Consider the following 23,420-nt stretch of genomic DNA (forward strand, 5'->3'; position numbering starts at 1 on the left):
ACTGCTAGACGCCAGTTGGTGTCTGTACAAGAAGTGGATGGGGGATCCCTTGAGGGTGGGAGTAAAAATAAAACAGAAAGATCTCCTTAGCTTTTTGGATTTTTAATCAGAAGAACACGCAGGGCTTGAGGGGAAATGATTTCTTCAGGGGGGTATAAATGGGAAGAGATTCTTAGAGTCAGTGACAGCCTGTTTTAATTTATAATTCTGCCTCTGTGTGAAATGCACAGAGAATCGAGGGGGAAATGAGTAATAATTCACTAAGGTGCTGTCACAGCCAGGAAGCAGGAGGGCCCTCATCCGCCCTGCTGCCAAGCAGGCTGAGACAGAGGAAGGACATGGAGTGCAGTGGTCTCTGAGAGAGCTCCTCTCCCACATGGAGGTGGAAACACACTGCTTCCTCATGGCTCACCTGGAGCTTCGGGAAAATGTTGGAATAGCCTAGCCTAGAACAGCCCACCAGCTCTCCTAGCCCAGAGCAAGGGAAAGTGAGTTCTCATTCCTCCCCTTCTGGGGAACCCTGGGAAATAAATGGCACAGATAGCTGATATAAAGGAAGGATCATGGGCCCCCTGCCGCTGAACCTTTAGACGATAAAGAGGCCACTATAACCTGGATTATTGAAGCAGGATTGCCCAGGTGATGTTACCAGAATGAAATATCACCAAACATAGCTGCTTAAACCAGCATTTACAGCACCTGTCCACTGAGCACTGAGGCGGGCGGGGCCTCAGCTCCACAGGACCCAGGCTGGCTTTTCACAAACTAGAGCTATAGAAGGCACACCCAACTTCTGATCATCTAACAAACTGTGCAGAACTCGGCACATGGCTTCGCTTCACTGCCAGCAAACTGGGGCCAGCGAGAAATTTTGAACAATATATGTCCGTAGAGATGGGTGATTTCAGAGATTCAAACCAATCACCCCCTGCCCCAATTAGTATTCCCTCTGCCACCACCATACTCTTGTCACTGTGTCAACCATTACAGATGTATGCTATCTAGCTATACATCATCCTCTCTTGGACCATGTTCTTAGTGGGTTAGCATTAAGAGTACAGAATTGAGAAGCAGACAACATGGGTTCTAGTCCCATTGGAATGACTCTTGGCTGTTTGGGTTTGTTTAGCATTTTCTGAGCCTCTTCCTTGTCATATACAAGACCAACCTGTGAAGTTATTATTACCATTTCACTTTAAATGAGGGATCAGAGAATCACTAATCAATACATACATACACACACACACACACACACACACACACAAAAGGGGGTCATTCAGGAGGTGGGGGTCGATCTTCTCACTAGGTGGCCACCACTGATGAGGATAACTTGGTCATCCCTAGCTAATTTGCTTTGTGTTAGCATGGTTTTCCATTGTTGTGCCTGTAATGATGGTGCCCCAAATCTCTCCACAGGTAAACTTCCTGCTGGTTTTTACTGTAACTTCGAGGATGGCTTCTGTGGCTGGACCCAAGGTCCACTTTTACCCCATTTGCCCCGGTGGCAAGTGAGGACCCTAAAGGATGCCCATTCCCGGGACCAACAAGGTAACACCCTCTCTTTCCTCCTCCCTGGTGTCCACCCTAGTGTCTAGGTGGACAGATCAGAGATGTAGGATCCTGACCCAGCACACAGAGGCATCTCCTCACATGCAGTATTCTGCTCAAAGCTGGTCTGGGATGCTCACACTCAAAGCTGGTCTGGGATGCTCACACTCAAAGCTGGTCTGGGATGCTCACACTCAAAGCTGGTCTGGGATGCTCACACTCAAAGCTGACCTGGGATGCTCACACCTGACCTCCTCTTCATCTCTTCCTGAGCTCCAGAATTATTGAACATGTCCAAGCTCAATGTCTCCTTTTATTACTTAAATGTAGGGCTTTGATGAGGGATTAGCTGAAAACCAATGGCAATAATACCAATAAAACCATTATTTTATTCAATGCTGAGGTTCTACCAAGGGTCAGGCACATAATGCATTGGCAAATAGACATAAGCCATAGCCCCCTATATTCCTGGAAAGACTGTGGCATAGGGAGGCCTTGAGTCATTTGCCTGGTCTGTGCCCTGGGAACTTTGCCTGGGCTGTGCCCTGGGAACCTTGCTCTACAGCTGGGTTATTTCCTGTGGCCCAGGCTCCTCCTCGGCCATTGCCCACTCCCACCAATTTTAGCTGGCAATAACTGACTTCCCTCCTTGGAGTCTCTCTCACCATTACCCCTGTTCAGTGCCAGAAATACATGGCCACCTTCATTGGAGATGGCTGACACCAACTCAGACACAAGCTAGAGGGGTTGGAAACAGAGAGAGTGAGCAAGACCAGCATAGTTACCAAAGTCAGGCTGTAGAGAACTTGGGTCTACCACCCAGCCATGATTCTGTCTTGATCAGTTCCCAGTGAAAAGATGAGAGCTCCCATCTCCATAGCACTAACCATCTTCAAAATGCTGTGTAATTCATAGAGGGGTAAAGAGTTTTCTTCCTTCCACCAAGATAACTGGCAGCTCATCATCTCCCAGATTTTCAGGCCAAGTGACACTGAGGAAAGACAAGAAATTGGTCTCCTTGGAAAGGGCACAGGCCACAGGATGACCTGAGTGCTAGAGCAGGGTGAGGAGAGTAAAGGTCATCAGACTATTGGAAAGCAAGGGCTGCTGTTGACAGTACATGAGTCCACCCTAGCTTCTAGCTGCTCCTGGGCTAAAGCTGATGACCTTGAGAATGTAGAGATGTAGTAGCCGTGTGCATGGTGCAGGAACCTCCTAGGCAGTTTGGTATGAAGGACTAAGCATGAGCCGGGGTCCTTATCCACTGTAGGCAAGAAACCAGCATCCTCAAAGATATGCTAAACCAGACTCTGCATAGTCCACTAACTGTACACCCTCAGTGCATAGTGTTAATACATTTATTCTCTTCCTTCCTCCCCAGGCCATGTCCTATTGCTCAGCACCACTGATGTCCCCACTTCTGAAAGTGCAACAGTGACCAGTGCAACATTTCCTGCACCAATGAAGAACTCTCCTTGTGAGGCAAGTGTCTGAGATTCCTCTCGGTCCCTGCCTTCTCTTCCCATCCCTTGGTCACTTCTAGATGATTGAAAACAGATTAAGAAAGTAGCTTGACCATCTGGATTTATCATGGTCCTGTGGGAAGACAAGAGAACTGTTTCTGCCATGTTTATGTACATGATATCCACCCACACCGTGAAGACCCATCAGCAGAGTCTTACCTTAAATGCCCATCCACACTCAGCTGGACCATACTTTGACAGTAGGACCTTGATTTAAGCAAACCCGAGAAAGTATTCCTTACAATAGACACAATAGAGAAGAGTGATAAGATTTACAAATCTTTCTTTAAAATGTGTTTTTAAAATATCAAGCTCTTATAAATATATTTGAACACTGAAAAGCACCAAAAGATTTTATTTACATAATTTCACTAAGACATCACTGGCATTCAGTCAGATACAACAAAGCCACTACCCAAGTGATTCCTGAAGCTGTTGTCTCTTGAGTATAAGGCATTGAGGTCTGGTGACACGTTCTTTAACATATGGGTCAGAGTCTCTGGGGGCCAAGAAATGCATGTAAGACTTACCTGTACACACAGTAGCACAGTGTACTCTATCAAGGACCTGAATCTGAGACAGCTTCCACATTGACTTCCTGTACCATTTGTCTAGGCAGCTAACTGACCTCTTGGGCATCGGTTTCCTTACCTGGAAAGTGGAGATGCTATTATCTGTACCTGGGCTAGCCCACATAGATAGGATTGACCAGGTTAACACATGTAAGAGGCTTAGGAGACCATGGGAACAAAGATGGTACTGTAGTCACAGTGCTACTACAGTGCCTGGAAACCTGTGTGAACACAGGAGTCTGGGCTAAGAGGGTTTTTGCCAGACATGAGACACAGAAGACAGGTCATACCTGGGGACATTTGTACACCCCATGGCTCCTACACCTTCATCTTGCACACAACAGAAAGCCAACCCAGAGCTTAGATTCAGCCCATCCTCTTTGTGGAAATACACAGAAGAAACTCCTGTCTGACTTAGCTTTAGCTATGCACCCTCTAGGTAACTTGTTTCCTTTCACTCTGGAGTCATTCTAAAACTATCCAGGTTTGCATCCTCTCTTTCAGCTAGTAAAAACCCAGGAAGGAAGGCTTTAGCTGGCAGAAGTACACAAAAACTCCACCATAAAACAAAGAACAGAAGAGGCATGGGAATGATTTTTTTTAATCAAATGAATGGTTAAAGCAGATATTTCCCCTTAGAAAGTAAACACATGTGTTTGTAGCTGCCTGACTTTACAACTATGCATGGGACCCATGTTTCTTACCCTCTTCAGTTTGCATCATCTTATCAGGCTTTGTGCATCTCTGGGCCACCTAAACTTCTTTTTGGAAGAAGTCTGGGCAGAAATAAATAGATTCATTAAAATAAATTGTATTTGAGAAGCCCTGGTATCTGGTGCAGATGGTAGAATTGCACGGCCACTGTTGATATGCCTCAGAGCAGGTACAAAGAGGGGAAGGCTTCTTGGGAGGAAACCTGAATGAAGACAGATGGCTGGCCCACCTGAGAGGAAAGGAGGCACCTTAGGAGCATTTGGTCTTTAAATTTATTCTTTGCTGGGTTTAATATGGGCCTCATTTCAGAGGAAGAAATGTCAAAGCAAAGCGATATTTTCCTAATACTCTGTCACTTCTATGATAACCTTTGAGTTGATCAATAGCTGAGACAGGTTTCCTTGACTTTCTTTTTCCTCCAGTTGGATTTGCTCTAGGCTGTTTCTGTTATTTCCTGCCCTTTTCCAGAACTTGGCTGAGCGGGCACAGGGAAGGGAAGGAGTGCATCCCCACCCCCACACTCACATCAGTCATGTCTGTGTATGTTTATGCTACCATGACTTCATAGTCAGCTTTTCAGACCATCAATCATCTATGGTTGATGGGCTCTCGGCATTAAGAGCAGTGTGTTGTTGTTATCATCAGGGGTGGGGTGACAAATAACCAAAATAGAAATGTGTGTGTCACCTCTGTCACTCACTACACCCAAATCTTCAATGCAGGAGCTAGGAACTGGATTTCTTTCTTCCAGGGTAACTCCAAGAGCAGGGACACCAATGAACGATATATTGCTGTGCAAGGCCATAAGGTTGACTCGGGTCTTTAATGTCACAACTACTAAAAACTCTGCCCTAGATTAAGAGGGCTAAATGCAGGCTGGAGAGATGGCTCAGTGGTTAAGAACACTGACTGCTCTTCAGAAGGACCCAGGTTCAATTGCTGTCTGTAATTCCAGTTCCAGGGGATCCAACACCCTCACACACATGCAGGCAAAACACCAATGCACATAAAATAAAAATGAAGAAGAGGACTAAATGCTAGGGGTATGGGAGATATCCCCAACGAGGGACAGATCCACAGGGACTGGTATCTTGGTTGACCTCAACTTCAGGATTAATACCTAGTATAGAGTACCTTCTCTACAGATACTCCACATCCTTCAGTGGGTTCCCACAGGGAACTGAAGTCCTCTTTGACAAACTCCCTTGAAATCCAGGAATAGCCGACCATTAAGTCTATGTTTCTCCACTTGTATTCACTTGGGAAATGGACAAATGGGGTTTCTTGGAATCCACTTTGGCTTCCTGAAAGATATGACTGAGGCCGATCTCTGTATCTTCAATCTCCATCCTTGATGATTTAGTTGCTGGTACTGGATCTTGAGGGTTTTTTGTTGGGTTCTGTTGTTGCTGCTGCTGCTGCTGCTGCTGTTTTGGCTGTTGATGTGCCTGCCAATAGCAAGCAGAATCCATCCTGAGTGCATGCAGAACTTCCCCCCAATACCTTCCACACCCAAACAGGGTAATGCATCTTGCCGCTTAGAAACATGAGTCAGAAACGAAGCTAGAAATGGTGTGGTGGAAACAGAGGTAGAGGAGGCAGAGGGGCTGGAAGGGCATATAGAACCAGGTCCATGCACACCAGTAATGAAGACGTAGCCAGCATGGGCCTTGTGCCAACCCAACTTCCAGAGCTTTCCAGAAGCCTTCCAGCTCTCATGTCCTCCCTCCGGCTACCTGCAGCCACTCCTGCTACCTCTCTTGCCCAACCAGGACCACAGGCACCACCTCCTCCTGCTCTTTCCACAGTTGCACATAAAGCATGAATATTTAAAGACCCTGCCTAGCCCAGCCACAAACAGAGAGAGCATTGTGGCTTTTTTCAGTTCCCCTTCCCCGCCACAAGCTATTCTCTGCAGGAAACTAGGGAGCCACTTACAATATATTCTGATTTTTATTTTATTTTTATTTTTATTTCACTGAGCTCTGGTTCAAATAATTAAAGTTGCCACGGGGGAGGGAAGCCTTGCGGTGGCTTTCATGTGCTTGCTTGCTGTCAGGCCCAACCCAGTTTGACTTGGCTCTGAGACATTCCAATGTGTCTAGCATTGCAGCTGCTGCTAACACAGAGGAGGACAGGAGAGGAGTAGGGCCTGTCCCACCCCTCCCCCTGCCTTTCACACATCCTGGAAGCCTGACTATCTCAACAAGCCCTATGCGGTTTGAAATTCTGTTTTATTTGAATAGCCTGCCTGTGACTAGAATATTTTAAGCTATGTTCTCAGGCCAGAAGGCGGCCTGGGGCGGAAGAGAGTAGGTTTCTCTCATTCCTTCTGCCCCCAAACATGGGAACAATTTTTCCTTTGTGGGAATATGCAGGAATATGAAGGGCCCAGGAAGATGGGTGCAATGCATCACCTTTTGTGAAGGTCAGTTCCCAACTGCTGGTTTTCTAACCTTGCCAGAACTGCAGCATGAGATCATGTGTATACATGGGCACACATACAAACACACACACACACACACACATCTGGAACACATCCAGACCTTCCCACCCTGAGGTCAGCCCCAGAAATGAAAACAATAACAATCATAACTTTAATTCACTGCTGGGACAGCAGAGTTCAGGCAGAAGGTCAACTGTGGGGTTCTGCCATGTCTGCGTGTGCTCTCTGCCCGAAAGGGAAGGAGACCCACGCTCCGTGTCATTAAGACTAGTGAGTGTGACCTAGACAGATGTGGGAGAGAAGACTGGCATGGCGAATTCCCTTCTGCCATCCTTCAAGCCCACACCCTGCTGAGAAACAATACCTTATGATATGGCAACAGTCCCATAGAAACTGTGGAACTCTCCCATCAGTTGCTCTCTGGTTTAGATTTTTTAAGACTTTTCTGGTGACCATGCATGGAATGATAGCCCTTCCTTCACCAGAGCCTCAGTGTGAGAATCAGCAATGTTGACTGGACACAATCAAAACTGCCCCCGTGGCTTCCTGAGCAGGCAGGCAAGGAAACACAGAAGGACTCTCCTGATGTCCGAGTTTTCAGTTTCTCAAACTTAATGACAAAATCTCCTATGGAAAAGTGAGGGGGAAAAAGGAGGGAATACCAAGAATAGAGAGGTTTGAAGCCGAGGGAGAAACTAAAACTGAGGGGCTCAGCTGCCCCAGAAGTGAATTAAAGTTATGGTGACTATTACTGTCTTCATCAATTGGGCTGACCTCAGGGTGGAAAGGTCTGTATGTGTTCCAGGACACCTGACACACACACACGCATGCGCAGTGTATGTATGCAAGCATGTGTGTGCTCACATGCACACAAGAGCCAAGAGCTGATAAAGCCCATTTTGGACTGGCCTCAAACAAGAATGAGTGCCAGGACAGGCTCCAAAGCAATACAGAGAAACCCTGTCTCGAAAAACAAACAAACAAACAAAAGCCCATTTCAGAGTGCAGATTCTATACATATCCATGTCAGGGTCTTCTCCACCCATGATCCAGGTTAGGGTACATGCCAAGTTCTCCTTGGCAAGGCAAGAAAGAAATATACCACAGCCCCAAAGCAACAAATGCAAGTCAAGACCAACACCAGACCCCCTGAGTCTGAGCCCCACAGTACTGATGATCCCGTCTTAGCTTAGAGTGAGCTGATCTGAGCCACTAGAGGCATGACATCACACTTGTCTATTCAGAGCTCCACCGACCTCTGGACAGGGATTCTCACTTACAGAGGCAGAAGGAATGCCACTCCATTTGTTACCAGGACATCACTGCTACCTCATGGGATTCATATGCTCTTTGTTCCTTGTATGTGTCCTGGTCTTAGCCTTATGTGTCTAGCCAGTGCCAGCTGATGGGAAGGAGAAGAGCCACTGCAGGGCCTCCTGGACTTGATCCTGAATGAGGTGGTCATTTCCAGAGCCAGTGCAGCTCCCACAGAGAGGAAAGCTCTGCCCTTCTCCCTCCTCTGCTTACCCATTCTCCCCTGTGTTGTATTTAAGAACTGATCCCTACCAGTGCTGACCTGAGCCCTGCCTCTGCTCTTATGTGTCCAAGCAGTGCGACACAAATGTGTTATGGTCGAGGGAGAACTCCTCTTGGTAAGCAATTAGTGACTAGAACCATCTAGAAGGGACCCCAGGGTAATATCATCATCTCTTTCTCACCCACCAAGCACAGGTCTTTTCAGTCTGGTATTAGAGGACCAAGATACCCATCACGCAGAGCTCCTGTGAGTATCCAGCCACATCTCATCTGATGCTCAGAAGTCTCTACAGGGACAATTGCATCTCTACAGATGCAGTTTCTTGTCTCAGGAAGAAGTCATTTCAATGCCAGGCTTCAATCTTTACCTCAGTTAGGAGCAAACGCACTGGTCCAGCCAAGCGTTGTTTGCTCACTCACTTTGATGTTTTCTGCATATGCAGTATCTCTGGAAAGTCATTTGGAAAATACCTTCCTCCTGCCCTGGAACCAGGGTCAGGAGCTCATGCTGGATATATGACATCCATCTGGATTGTCCATTCTATGTCTGGGAGGACAAGCTCAGTAGGAAGTATAAGGCCTCTCAACTTTCCTATGAAATAAACAGGGTGATGCAGTTATCTGGAATAAGTCAGGGCAGCATGGGAGCTTTGGGTAGCTGCCTCCCCTTTCCCCATAGCCCCACAGTCATACTATTTCCTGTGCCCAGAGCAATCCATCTGGCTATGAATGGAGCAGCAACCCCCCCCCCCCCGCGATGGAGACACTAATCTCAGAAAGCCTCAGTAGGGCCTGGGCAAATGCTTCCTTGCTTTGGGGAAGGAGGCAGGAGAGGAGACTAGAGTAGAGCTGGAGGCCCATGATATGTGTCTATGTAGCAACTATCCCATGCAATTATAAAGGCATCGCTACAGTAAGAATCCACTGTACATCAGGGAGAGCAGAGCTACTTCTTCTGCCTAACCCTGGCCCGATCTTCTCTGTGCAACAGATAAGGAAGGGGAGTTCACAGACATCTAGTGGGAGTGTGGAGCCAGTGGATATCAAAACAGGAATGCTGTGGTTTGCAGAGTCAACAGGATTCAGCCAGCAAGCACTATTTCTAACCAAATCACAGAAGACCCTTAGGACTTCCTCTGGAGTGTCTATTTCATAGGAAAGTTAAGAGAAACTGCTTTCAGCATGAAGGGTTCCAGTCTTTGAGTTTCTCTGCATCACTCATCTGCATTACCCTAAAAGCAAGTCAAGCTTCTTAATTAGAGCCTTCGGAGACCCTCATTTTTTTGCACCTTAAAAGAAAGAAACCCTCCCTCATCCCAGGGCTGGGGGTAGGGACTCCATGTACATAAAGTTCACTGGGGATGTGTTTCTAAAACATTGGTCCCTAGTACACTATGGCTCCTGTGCTCAGCGCTTTACTTTCATTGCCTCATTATCAGGACAGACTGGTGAAGATGGGTTAAACCCCATTTACTGATGCAGAAACTGGAGCTTAGGGGGTTAAATGTCTCACCCAAGGTCAATCTGCTACCAAGTGGCCTAAACCAAGTCCCTCCAAAACCAAATCTCTAAACATCTCCAAGGTCTTTGAATTCAAGATAGGTCATATGAGCTTAAATCCTATGGCTGCCTCACTGAGGAACCATTTGACCTCCATATGACCTCTGGAGAGTCACACTTCCAAACTGGGGATAAAAAAATACCTGTTTTACTTGCTGTGTGAGACTGTTGCTACCATCAGATGGAAACTCTGTAATCTTCACAATGCTTAATGAATGGCAGCAATTATTGCTGTTATCCCTCTTCTTGTCATGCAAGAAAAATCACTGCTAAAACACATTGTGTGTTCTCCTCTCGAGCAATCTGAAGTGTGTAGGCAGGTTGCAAGAATTGTTTTACTAGCAATAGTGCCAGGAGAGCATGCTGTATAAGCGTACTTTATCAATAATTAATTAATTAATTAATTAATGACACAGCCCCATCGAAAATCCTCTTCATGTATCTCAGAGATGCAACAAATAAAGCCCTATTGAGACTTGTGAGCCAAAGTAATTCTTACCTCAGCACATAGAGCTAAGAAACTGGAGACTAGCATTCTGTCACCCCCTCATGATGTGGTGAGCTCTGCCAGGATACATGCTAATTGGCTGAAGTAATCAACAGCCATTACAATTACATTCGAACATAATTAATCTAATACCTTTGAGCCATCCAAACTTAATCCCTCCCCCATTATGTGATGAAATTGAGGCATATGAAGAATTACTGTCAAGGCCAGGGGTGTGGGTGAAAATTTCCTTGGCCTGTAGCAGATTTGAGTCCAATTCAAAAGTGTCAATCACAAATGCTCATAGTCCCCAGTGGTGAACCTGATCTCCATGTGGCCCTTATCCAGAGGACCAGTCTGGTAGAACACACACTCTCCCTAACTGTTCAGGGGATGCATGCATGCATGAAGGACTCTGCCCACAGTCTTCCCAACAGCTGTCCATGAAGGTTGTAGAAATGTTACCTCTACTCAACCCTTCTCCCATCCCCCATCACTGTCTCTAATGTTCACAGAGAAACTGAGGCATGAAGGAGGCTGTTTGCCAGAAATCACACCTTTATATTCTTGAAGAAAAGATTGTCTTCTCTCTATAAGAATGGAAGGAGAATGAAAGAATCTAGGAGGGGAAAAGATTAAAATCTTCAACACAGACGCTCCCATAGCAGCCTATCCTGTGTGTGCATGTGCATTTGTGTGTTGTGCCCTTGACATGGAGTTTCTACATGCCCTCTCTAACACAGGAGAATAAACCTAACAGTTACCAAATATCTTTGCCAAGCTGGGCAAGAGGCTCACAGAATCTCATGAAATCCCTTCAAGGAGAGTACCACTGACTGACCCCACTCTCAAAGACACTGAGGCTCTGAGATATTCTGTAATAAGTAAAAGACAGACCACTGTTTCTGATCTAGAGTCCACACCCTACCACCTCCTCCCTCATAGTTCCTCGATCTCGTGTGTCCCTCACAAACCCTACAGCTGAGAGCACCGACCCCTTCTGAGGTGGGCAAAATATCCTTTGTTCCTTCTTTACCATCAGAATGCGTCCTCTGCCTTTCTAAATGTAGCATTTATTTTTTTCTGATTATAAAGGTAGTCTGTGCTCATTTTAGTGCATTAGGGAAATACAACAAAGCATGAATAAGGCGAATGAAATTGTTCACAATTGGTATATTTCCTTCCAGATGGGGAAACAAAAACCTGGACACAGAGACAATTAAAGGGCTATATAAATTTGGGATCTTCTCTCTTTACTTATTCTTGATGTTCATATATCAGTGTTGTTTCTCAGAAGCTTGATGTTAATATACACAGCTGTATATATTAAATTGTATACCATAAGTTAATTTTATAGTTTTTGTCCTAGTTTGTAGATGTTCACTCCAAAAAAGGGGAGAAAAAATAAAAATCCAATAAGAAAAACAAATATCAGTAACTTCATAGCCTTACCACCCAGGGATTCCAGGTTACTGCTTTTTATGAGCAATCTACATGTTTTCACAAAGTGACGTATGAACATCACTGGCTGGGGTGGTCCCTGATAATGTTTTTAGGAAGGATTCTGGTTTTTGAGCTTCCTAAATGACCTGGCATCCAACATTTCTTAAGAGTCTATAATTGCAAGTACTTGCCAACATCATATCTTATATGCCTGGTATCTCAAAATCTACATCTAGCTGTTTGGGGTTGATTTTTCATTAGGCTATTTATAGCTAGAGAGTTGGTATTTATTTTCTTCAGGTGAATTAGAAGATGGAGAACAGAAAACATTGGATTTTGCCGTGAGTCAATATTCTCAGTTCAAGTTAATGAGATGCCACACGGAAATCAAGGAACTCCTAAAAATTATATGTTCATACCGGGAATCACTTCTGGTACCTTAGGTCAGAGAAGAGCCTTGAGCACTGTGTTAGTTAGTTTTCTCACTGTTGTGACAGAATATGTGACAGGAAAATGTTAAGGGGGGGGAATTTATTGTAGCTTGCAGTATCAGGGTATAGCAGCATTCATAAGTGTAGGAGGGGCTTCTGTCATTAGCAGTGGCAGTGGAAGCATGAGGCATCTTGCTCATATATCTGTGGAGCAGGAAATAGAGAGCTCAGGCCAGAAGCAGAGTCAGCCTGAACCCCTCAAGCCCAGCCTCTACTCTCCCACCTCTGCTAGATACATCCTATGTCTAAAAGGTTCTACTAGCTTCCCAAACATCACCACCATCTAGAGAACCAGAGTTCAAACCTATGAGCCTATGGGAGACAATTCACATTCAAACCCTGACAGCCTGCAATTGTGGGTGCCCCTGACAACAACTCCATTCTTGGTCATCTATTCTCTGTCACATGACCCCTGATGCAGGGAACATCTGGGATACCTGTTCATGCTCCAGTCAAGCTCATCTTTACACATCTTTGTCTAGTAAAATGTGTTTCCCTCTACTTTTATGAAATTCACACTGGAGCATCCATCCTTGATTTTGGCTCTAATAGTGGGAACTCCCCCTGCCCTTCAGTAATTTAAAAAGCTGTAAAAATCCCCTCCCCAAGCATTTCCTACATTTGCAGGGGAGGGGTGTGGGTGCTGCAAGCAGCATGAACAATATTTGCTGCCATTGAATCTTTCAGCCTAAATTCTACTACAATTTTTTTTCTTATGAGTTCAAGAGATTGTTCTGAAACAGACACGGGGTATGCATAGCAAACTCAGGGCACATTCTAGACATAAAATTGCAGTAATTACCTCTGGAGGAGGAAAGGGCCATAGAGAAATAATAGCATTAGGCCTAGCCACAATGCTGTGCCTGCTTTACATACAGGACTTTAATTAATAAAATGAAAAACACTGGTACCACATAATTGGAAAGTCTATCAGGCCCCACCAAGAGGCAGGAAAAAAAGGCCCTTGTGAAAGGGCCAGCTGGAGCCAGGAGATATAATTGCTGGTGGCATGCTCCTGGTGGCATTTCTATTCACTTGTCTCACTTGCTGTCTGCATGCAAAAGAGTTTATTAGTCAGAAGCTACCATTCATGACCTATATCTATTAGGAAACATCCAGAAGGATTAAAAAATTACTGTTACAGGCTTAAACAAGTGTTATTTTTTATAAATTTAATATTTGTGTAAGATTCTGCATGCTTGTGTAAATACACACACATACCACTAATTGGCTGGCAGAGACAATGGTAATTCATGGATTAAAATCACTATCTCCTTAATTCCTCCATTCTGAGAGATCTGGTTAAAATATGGATCCCAATTCAGCTGAGCCACGTTGGGATAGGACACCCTGTATTTGTTAAAAGTTCACAGAGGACACCAACATTGTTGATCCAAGGGCCATGATTCATGAAGCAAGGGTCTAGAGCCTCCTCAGACTAAGCCCCTAAAACTTTAAGGATTGGCAGAGCATACTGCATACCTGTGAGGTATTGTGTGGCAGAGAGAGAACACGGGCAGTGTGGAGTCCTATATATGGCATTTGTGTTTAGTGTCTATGGGTGGCTGACTTCACCTCTCTATACCCCAGATTCTTCTTGGGGGGGGGGGGGGGGTGATGGATGCCTAGTAGCCAGACTTCTGATGCTGTGGCAAATAACCTGAGGAAAAAACAATATAAAGGACAGAGGATTCTTTTTGGCTCAGAATGTCAATGGTCTTAGTCTATGAGCTGGCGCTATTGCATGTTGATCCATGGCAAGATGAAAACAGCATGGAGGAAGGGCATGGCAGGAGACAGTTGCTCACGCTGTGGCTGCCAGGAAGCAAAGAGGGGAAACAGGAAGGGGCTAGGACAAGATGCACCTTCCAAGGCACACCCTCTAACCAGGCCCCACCCCCTACGTTCTGTCATCTCCCAATGATGTCATCCCACTCAAAAAATCCATTCATTATATCAACATTCCTATTAAATCACCTCCAGAGGTTATGTCTACTAGCTGAGAATCAAGCCTTCATTACATGAGCTTTTTGTAGGGGGAAGCATTTCATATTCAAACCACAACAGTCTATAATAATACCTCTATGAGTTGAGGCTTGAAGGTATAAAAATAAGACAGCATGTGGAAAAATGCTGAATGTAGCTTTTTGGCATTCAAAGTCAATTAGAAAATGACTCAGTACTTTACTCCTAATATCCACTTATGAGTGAGTACATACCATGTTTGTCTTTCTGGGTGTGGGTTACCTCACTCAGAATGATTTTTTCTAATCCATCCATTTACCTGCAAATTTCATGAGGTCATTGCTTTTTTTACAGCTGAGTAATACTCCATTGTGTAAATGTGCCACATTTTCTTCATCCATTCTTCAGTTGAGGGGCATCTAGGTTGTTTCCATGTTCCAGCTATTATGAATAATGCTGCTATGGACATAGCTGAGCAAGTGCCATTGTAGTATGATTGTGCATTCTTTGGGTATAGGCCCAATATTCGTATAGCTGGACCTTGAGGCAGATTGATTCCCAATTTTCTGAGAAACTGCCATATTGATTTCCAAAGTGGCTGTACAACTCCCACCAGCAGTGAAGGAGTGTTCCCCTTACTCCACATCCTCTCCAACATAAGCTGTCATCAGTGTTTTTGATCTTAGCCATCTGATAGGTATCTCAGAGTCATTTTAGTTTGCTTTTCCCTGATGACTAAAGATATTGAGCAATTCTTTAAATGTTCTTCGGCTATTTGAGATTCTTCTGTTGAGAATTCTCTGTTTAGGTCTGTACCCCATTTTTTTAATTGGATTATTTGATATTTTGATATCTAGTTTCTTGAGTTCTTTATATATTTTGGAGATCTGCCCTATGTCATATGTGGGGTTGGTGAATATCTTTTCCCAGTCTGTGAGCTGCAGTTTTGTCTTGTTGACTGTGTCCTTTGCCTTACAGAAGCTTCTCAGTTTCAGGAGGTCCCATTTATTGATTGTTGCTCTCAGTGTCTGTGCTACTGGTCTTCTGTGCCAGTGCATTCAAGGCTATTTCCCAGTTTCTCTTCTATCAGGTTCAGTGTAACTGGATTTATGTTGTGGTCTTTCATCCACTTGGACTTGAGTTTTGTGCAGGACAATAGATATTGCTCTATTTGCATTCTTCTACATGTTGACATCCAGTTACGACAGCACCATTTGCTGAAGATGCTTTCTTTTCTCCATTGTATAATTTTGGCTTCTTCATCAAAAATTGGGTGTTCATATCTGTGTGGATTTATGTACAGGTCTTCTATTTGATTCCATTGATCCAAGTATCTGTTTTTATACCAATACCAAGGTGTTTTTATTACAATAGCTCTATAGTAGAGCTAGTATAGGATAACCAACCTACAATCCACAGCCACAGAGAGGCTAGATAACAAGGAAGACTCAAAGAGGAATGTATGGATTTCCCTGGAAAGGGGAAGTAGAAGAGATCTCCTGGGTAACTAGGGGTGGGGTGGAGGGCCGGGAACTTGAGGGAGCGGGTTGGGGAGGGTTGGGTGTAGGAGGTGGGTTGGAGGTGGGTCGGAGAGAGAGAATAACAAAAGTGATATGAGAGGCATTTGGGGGTTAGGGAGAAACCTGGTGCCAGGAAACCCCCAGGAATTCAAAAGGATAACCCCAGATAAGACTCCTAGCAATAGTGGGGAGGGTGCCTGAATCTACTATAATCAGATTGGTGACTACCCTAATTGTCATCAGAGATATTCTATCCAGTACCTGATGGAAGCAGATGCGGAGATCCATAGCCAAGAACTGGGCTGAGCTCCAGGAGTCTTTCTGAAGAAAGGGAGGAGGAATTATACAAGCCAGGGCGGGTCAAGGTCATGACAGGAAAAACCACAGATACAGCTGACCTGAGCTCCTGGGAGCTTGGTCTGTTTGTAAGGCTCCTAACAGTGAGCTCAGGACCTGTCCCTGGCACATAGCTGACTTTTGGGAACCTGTTCCCCATGCTGGATTACCTTGCCCAGCCTTGATGCAAGGGGAGGAGCTCGGTCCTTCCTCAACTTGATGGGCCATACTTTGTTCAAGCCCATGGGAGGCCTGCACCTTTCTGAATGGAGACAGAGGAGGAGTAGAAGGGGAAGGGGGTAAACGGGAAGTGAGGAATTGGGAGGAGAGGGGGGAGTGGAAACCATGGTTAGTATATAAAATAAATGAAATAAATGTTATTTAAATAAAATTAAATTAAAAAATAAAAAATAAAGAAAATGACTCCATACCCTATATAAGCCACCCAGATAGAAAGGAGTATTAAGATAGAATTCCAAGAGTGTTTTGTTCCTGTCATGGGCACTGGGAACTTGCCGTCAAGACCAAGCTGGGTGCACTTGGCTTGGAAAATCTACATCAAGTGACATGCAAGGGGTTCTTTAGAGCTGGATAAAGGAAATGAAAATCACTAGGGAGGACTAGAGCCTATGGTCTGCTGTAAAACTATATCTAAAACCACCACCATCGTGCTTTTAGACAGAACAACTAAATGGGATTCTTAGTAGTCTTGACACAAGCCCTCCAGTTCTTAGCACTGAGAAGTTGGTGAGCCGAGGAGATGACTCAGGTGGTAAAATATTTGTTTTACATACCTAAGGCCACCTGTGTGGTGGCCTGCACATGTAATCCCCACCATGAGATTTGGAGACACGCAGAGATTTGTGCCCTCTCGTGGGGCCTCCCTCATCAGTGTGCCTGTTCATGCACAAATGCACATGCACACATACACAAAAATCAAGATTGTAAAAACCTTCGTCAGCAGGTCCAAGAGGAGAGAATTCTGGCTCGGGGAAGTCCTCAGCCCTGGAAACTCTCACTGCCCAAGTTGTCCTTAGTCTCACCTGGGAATGCCAGATGGCATCCCATGGAGGCCTCTGTTGAGAGCTGTGTCCTCCCCCTTTCGTGAGGGAGAGTCGCCTCACTCTGCTTTGGTAACTGTGGACTCATTTAAAGTTGTTTCCTGCTGATGGAGAATGGCTTCTAACTCCAAGTCCAAGATGAAAATGGACCCCCTCACTGGGAGAGCCAGGCTACTTCCTACATTAATTAAGTAGTTCCCTCTCCACAGTGATCTCACTTCAGACTCACTTGGAGGGACTTTAAAGCTTACTGCTGTCCAAAACCTTCGAAGACTTCTTAATGAGAATCTCTGCAGTGGAGCCCAGACACCAGCAGCTTGGAAAACTCCATAGGTGTTTCTCCTTTGCAGCCCTAGTTTGGAAACACTGATTTCATGTGCGACTCATCGCACCACACTCACTGTCTCACTCAGTCTCCATAACAACCCTAGAAATGAGTCAGGGAAGGTACAACTGTGATCACAAGGACGTGGGGGCTCAGAGGAGGTGAGCAAGAAGCTTGAGGTCGCATAGTTAATGTGCCTCAGCTTTGGAGCACAGACTTTGAGTTCATCCATAGTCCTCAAGCCAGGAAACTAGAGTGGTTTGAAGAGCCCCTAGAGAGTGAATACTGATTCAAAGGGCAGTTGCTTCCAGTGCATTCTGTAAAGGTAGTAAATGAGTCATAGAAATGCCAGGACAGAGGCCCAGAGGCTGCCCTCTCACTCGGTGCCTCTCTGCAGACGCTGATTCCATGGGTTTGCGGACAGCCCAGAGAGTCGGCCTTTCGAACAAGTTCCCAGGTTAATACTTAGGGTCCTAGGGTGAGGATCAGCCTCAGGAAAGAAAAACAACAATGACTGGCTCCCAGGCAGAATGTGATAACTGCAGATAAGAGGTAGATGTAGGAGGAGAAGGTAGGTTCCGGAATACTGCATCTTGAGGAAGCACACGTGTGTAGGCACATCTCCCTACTGACTCAAGGATCAAGGAATATGAAATGGTGCCAAACACATTTACTAATGGTTTAGTGGCTGCCACTTTTCAGTCTTAGTCTAAGCTTTCTTTATGTAGTTCTAAAAACCCGACACTCCTACACTACGTCTTAGATTTCATGTTGACTCTAGGTGTATTTTCTGCTATAAATATAAGTGTTGCCTCTATAAGATGAAAGCAAAGTTTGCTTTACTTTGTTTTCATTCTATTTACACATTGCTCTTAAAAGTTGGGACAAATGGCTTTGGTGACTGAAGTCTTAGGAATGTCAAGGGTCTCACATTGTCTTAGTTACATTGTTTTAATTCTAACTTGTGAGTTATATCGCAATGTGAGGGTAGGGAAGTATTGCATGGAATGAAGCACAATAAATATTCATGAATGTGTGGATGGTCATCTCAGAGGCTGAGGGCATGAAGGAGCCTTATGCACCTCCTTGGGACTGTAAGAATGCTTTAAGCCTCTCTCTCTCTCTCTCTCTCTCTCTCTCTCTCTCTCTCTCTCTCTGTCTGTCTCTGTCTCTCTCTCCTGTCTCCCTCCTCTTCTCTCTCCTCTCTCTCTCTCCTCTCTTGGTTCCTTTCTCGCTCCTCTGTCCTCTCTAGATTGTCTTTCTCTTCCCCTCTGCAATCCTGATTGAACTAAGACGTGTTGCTGCAATATGGAGAAACCTCTTGTGCATCTATCTGTCTCTGCCACATGCATGGGATGCAGCCTGGGCGCTCCATTAGTATTCACTGAATAGCTAGCATGTTGATTTCCTTAGATCATAAAGGACCATGACTGCCTTGATTTTTCCAATGGAGAATAAGAAGCCATTGAAAGCTGTTGCGCTGAGTCACAGATGACAGGCAGCAAAAATGTGACAGAGGTTCACCTGAGGTTTCAGAGGAGAGAGAGCGAGGGAGGGGTGTTTTAGGAGCCGTAGATGTAGTTCAGAGAGTAAGTTCTAAAGTCTTCTGTTGTTAGAATGATGAAGAAGTGAAGATAGAAGCCAGTTGGGGAAAGATTGAAGAATGAATGGGAATGTGGCTCAGTGGTACTGTGCTTACCCACTATGTACAAGGCTTCAGGTTCCATTCCTAACATGAAAGAGAATGAAAAGGGAATATCATTTACCTCCCTGTCATTAGATATGTGGACATCTAAGCAGAGGTACAGAAATGGGTCGCAAGCCAGAAGAGCCACAAGAATCAAATAGAAGGTATTTCTTTTCTGGAGTGGGTAGGATCTGATCCTTTGTAGACAGGGGACCTGGAAGCAGAGAGATTGGAGTGGTAGAAAAAGAAGGTGATGATTGAAAGGGCAGGGCCCAGGAGAGGGTAGAACAGGAAACCACAGAGTGGAGAAAATAGGAATGCATCTTCCTCTAGAACGGAAGCAAACAGATAAGTAAGCAGACACTCAGGCTGGAAGGGGGGCAAGAATGGCAGAGATTGTGCCTGGTGTAGAACTTTCTCAGGAAAGTGGAAACCACATCAGTGTATCAGGAGCTGGGACCCAGGACTGTCTACAGGAGAGTTTGAACTACCCAATGTGTTAGGTGTGCCCAAAAGTCAAATATGGGGTGCACAGAGAACATGTAGCAACAACCACCAAGTTGTGCCACTGAGGCGCAACAGTTTGACTTTACAAGTCCAAATCCATAATGTTCTGGAGCAGGATGAGAGAGAACATGTGTCAGGCATGGTCCCAGCGGGACACTGCATGCCATAGACCATAGGAAAGAGAGTTTAGTATTACCAGAGTAGGGTTAAATTCTCTAATTGATGCTATCCAGACATACAAGAAAGATGAATAGGGACAGAAAAAATGACAGATTCATTCAGCTACCATGGGAGGTTTCAATGGAGACATTGAAAAGGTACATGTGACAAGGCTATCTGTGCCTATAAATCAGACTCACCAGATTGGGACCCATGGTCCAGCCACAGCTTGGTCAGAGGCAGGTTTTGTAGGTAGAACACTGTGAATTGCCAGGGTACTATGGCAAGTGGCACTGTCCTTTTCAAATCAAATGAAAAGGCAGCTGCCATGGAGGCTTTGGAAGACGAAGGCTGGGGGTTACAGAGAAGTGGCTCTTCAAACCAGGAGAGTCCAAGAGCCATAGCTAATGAGGACTCAACATGTTCAGGATACACTTTGCCCTTCTCTCTTCAGTAACCTTTTCCATTCAGAACCCGAGCAGAAATCTAGTTCTTTTACATCTTAGCTGCTGTTTGTAGATTATCTGTACCAGACACAGCCTCTATTATTTCAAGGTACAGTTTGTAGCATGCCCTGCCTCTGAACATGACTACATTTAAACTTTCTTAGAAAGATGATTAGTGACAATTCCCTTTCAAATGTCTAGGGAATAGTGCCATAGAAACCTTTCATAATGACACAACAAAAATATACGCTTGCAGCTTCCTCTTGGCAAAGTAGCAGCCTCATTTGGGAAGATAACTATATTAGGAGATCATGATATATGGGTGTGTGCGTGTGTGCGTGTGCGCGTGAGCGTGCATGTGCACGCGCGCGCGCGCGCGCGCGCGTGTGTGTGTGTGTGTGTGTGTGTGTGTGTGTGTGTGTGTGATTTCTGCCTACCAAATCATGAAGTTTCTGGTTAGCTAACATGTGATCTGATACTGTTCAAATAAGACCTGTAATTATTAGAAGGAATACAAAAATCTATTATATCTAAATTAAAAGAAATTGAATGAAAAATATCACCCATATTAGGTCACAGAGTGACTTGAGTTTATGAACAGAAATGTTTGGGTGTACTTAGGGTAGCTCCCCGAATAACCCCACTGCTCCACTGCAGAGGGAGAACCATGTGAAATTTGGGGTGATATTATCAACCTCAATAAGGCTTCAGAATCGCCCCACTGGTGGTCCTGGCTCAGATCCTAGAACTTCGATGAAAGCCTTTTGGGCAGCAGTGAGCAAGACCCCCGCTGCCCTGACTGGATCAAGTCTGGTGAGCCTCCAGCAACATTTCTTTAAACTTCAGCTGAGAGCTCCAAGAAGGGTACTTGAGATTTTCATTCAACAATAACATTTTAACTGCTGCTTCCCTCCCTCCCTCCCTCCCTCACAGCTCCGGATGTCCTGGCTCATCCACGGGGTTTTAAATGGAAACGTATCCCTGGTGCTGGTGGAGAACAAAACTGGGAAGGAGCAAAGCCGAACGGTCTGGCATGTGGCCACCAATGAAGGCTTAAGCCTGTGGCAGTGGACAGTATTGTCGCTCCTCGATGTGACTGACAGGTGGGTTACTCTCCATCCATGCCTCCTCCGTTTTACTGTACAAGGCCCAGTGGATATAGGAGAATGAAGTAGGATGGTCTCCCAGTTCCCACACCCTTTCTCTAAGACATTTTCTTAGTTATTTTTCTCATGGCTTTGACAAAGTACCGATGAAGGCAACTTAAAGAAGGAAGGGTTTATTTGGGCTCATAGTTTGGAGGTTTAATTCATCATAGTGGTGATAACTTGACAGTTAGAGCATGAGGCAACTGGTTACATTGCATCCACAGTGATGTAAGCAGACAGCAATAAATGCGGTGTTTAGCTGGCTTTCCGCCTCTTTCTTCACTCCAAGTGAATGGTACTGTCTGCGTTTAGATTGGGTCTCCTCACCTCGGTTAACCCCGTTTAAGATCTTTGTCACAGACATGCCCAGAGGTCTGTCTCCTGGACAATTCTAGATCCTGTCAAGTCAGCAATCAGTATTAACCATCACAAGCATGTAGACACAGACATGCACATCCCTTGCCCATTACTAGGAGTGCGAGATTCTTCAAGGGATGTTGGGCTAATGAACACTCCTCTCCTGCAGCTCTCACCTGGCCTGATTAGCTTCCTTCAGGATCTGTCTGTGGAAAGAGCAGAAAATGAGGCTCTTGAGCTACTACCAAATAATCCTGAGGTTTCGTATATCTATGGCATTTCTTCTCACTTGATGGATGCTGTCTCTCTTTCCCATTTGCCATTTTCTTTTCCCTCATTAACAACAAACCTCAATGGGTGAGAAAGCTTTACCACTATTCTCTACTACTCTTTTAAAGAGGAGATGCTAAAAATCAAAGGAACAAAGGACCCACGAGTTGACCTCAGAGCCAAGACGGAACCCACAGGCTCTATTGATTCAGCTCAGGGGGTGGGTTGACAAAGGTAGGTGCCAGGTTCTTCACTAATCGGAGATGAGCTCTGCCAGGGACCCTGGTTCTTATCATATTCTACTACTAATGACCTCTGTGACCTTGAACAAGATCCTGTTGTCCTTTGAGCCTCAGTTGTCCCCACTTCCGAACTGATAGGGAGGGTTGGGTGACAAGATCTTCACCTCCACATGGCACTGGATTGGAGCAGAAGCCTGTGGAGTTCAGCTGCCACTCATCTCCCTAAGATGGCACTACCCTGCCACCTGCAGTCAGCCTGAAGCAAGCAGTGCTTGAGAAAAAGGCCTGGCCCAGCAGCATTCCCGTGACACTCTGCTGTGCCATACTAAATGTTCCATGGGTGGTGCAGATGTGTTCTACAGCAAAAGGCAGGACACGGTCACTTCTACAGAGAGAACTGGAAGGGAAAACTATTTGATATTGGCTAAACATCCATCTCTACCATGAGGCGAAGCCTTCAGAACAGTCTCACAGAATATACTCAAATTGCCATTCTGGTGAACCCCCCTTTGAAATACGAGGACCAAAGGTTCAAGACAGGGCAGAGAGTGATGCATGTTGTCATGAGTGTGAGTTTGGGCTTTGAATTCTTCTCCCAAACCTCATAATGTGCTGTTGCCCTACAGCTTCTAATGGGAGCTCTACTGTCGCAGGGAGAACCCCCCCCCAACTGTAAACAGCAGCCACCCACTCCTTTAGATGTATGTGACTTGATGATAAAAGCCATGGATGTCCCCAGGCTCAATGACCCTGGGACAAACATATTTAATTAAATTGAATTAAGGGAGAAATGGGGGCGCCACCTCCACAGGCTGGTCTTTTATTCTTTGGAGGGGGGGTGCGTTGCACGCTGGGATAAGAAACTCACGGGAGATGCTGGAGCCCTCCTTCCTGGGAGATGTCAAATTAATTCTGGTGAATCAAAGTGTTGTTTTTCCCCTCTGTCCTCAATCCAGCAAGTTTTCTCTTTCATAGCCACTCCAGGGGATTTAAAACAAGCAAATGTTGACTCTGCTCGCTCCCCTCTGCTGGAGATTTGTTTGATGGAGACTTTGTTTCCAGCCTCCTCCCCACCGC

At 45.3% G+C, this 23,420-nt stretch overlaps 1 protein-coding gene across 1 annotated transcript in view; it reads left to right on the forward strand.

The window, feature by feature from the left end:
• Positions 1-23,420, forward strand: part of Alk (ALK receptor tyrosine kinase) — a 688,619-nt gene that overhangs the window by 570,369 nt on the left and 94,830 nt on the right. Inside the window, exons 7-9 of the mRNA XM_027424412.2 lie at positions 1,417-1,548; positions 2,930-3,030; positions 21,260-21,429. Coding sequence (XP_027280213.2) covers positions 1,417-1,548; positions 2,930-3,030; positions 21,260-21,429 — 403 coding nt within the window. The remainder of the gene's footprint in view (positions 1-1,416; positions 1,549-2,929; positions 3,031-21,259; positions 21,430-23,420) is intronic.

The sequence above is a fragment of the Cricetulus griseus genome, chromosome 7 (assembly GCF_003668045.3).
Source record: "Cricetulus griseus strain 17A/GY chromosome 7, alternate assembly CriGri-PICRH-1.0, whole genome shotgun sequence".
Lineage (NCBI taxonomy): Eukaryota > Metazoa > Chordata > Mammalia > Rodentia > Cricetidae > Cricetulus > Cricetulus griseus.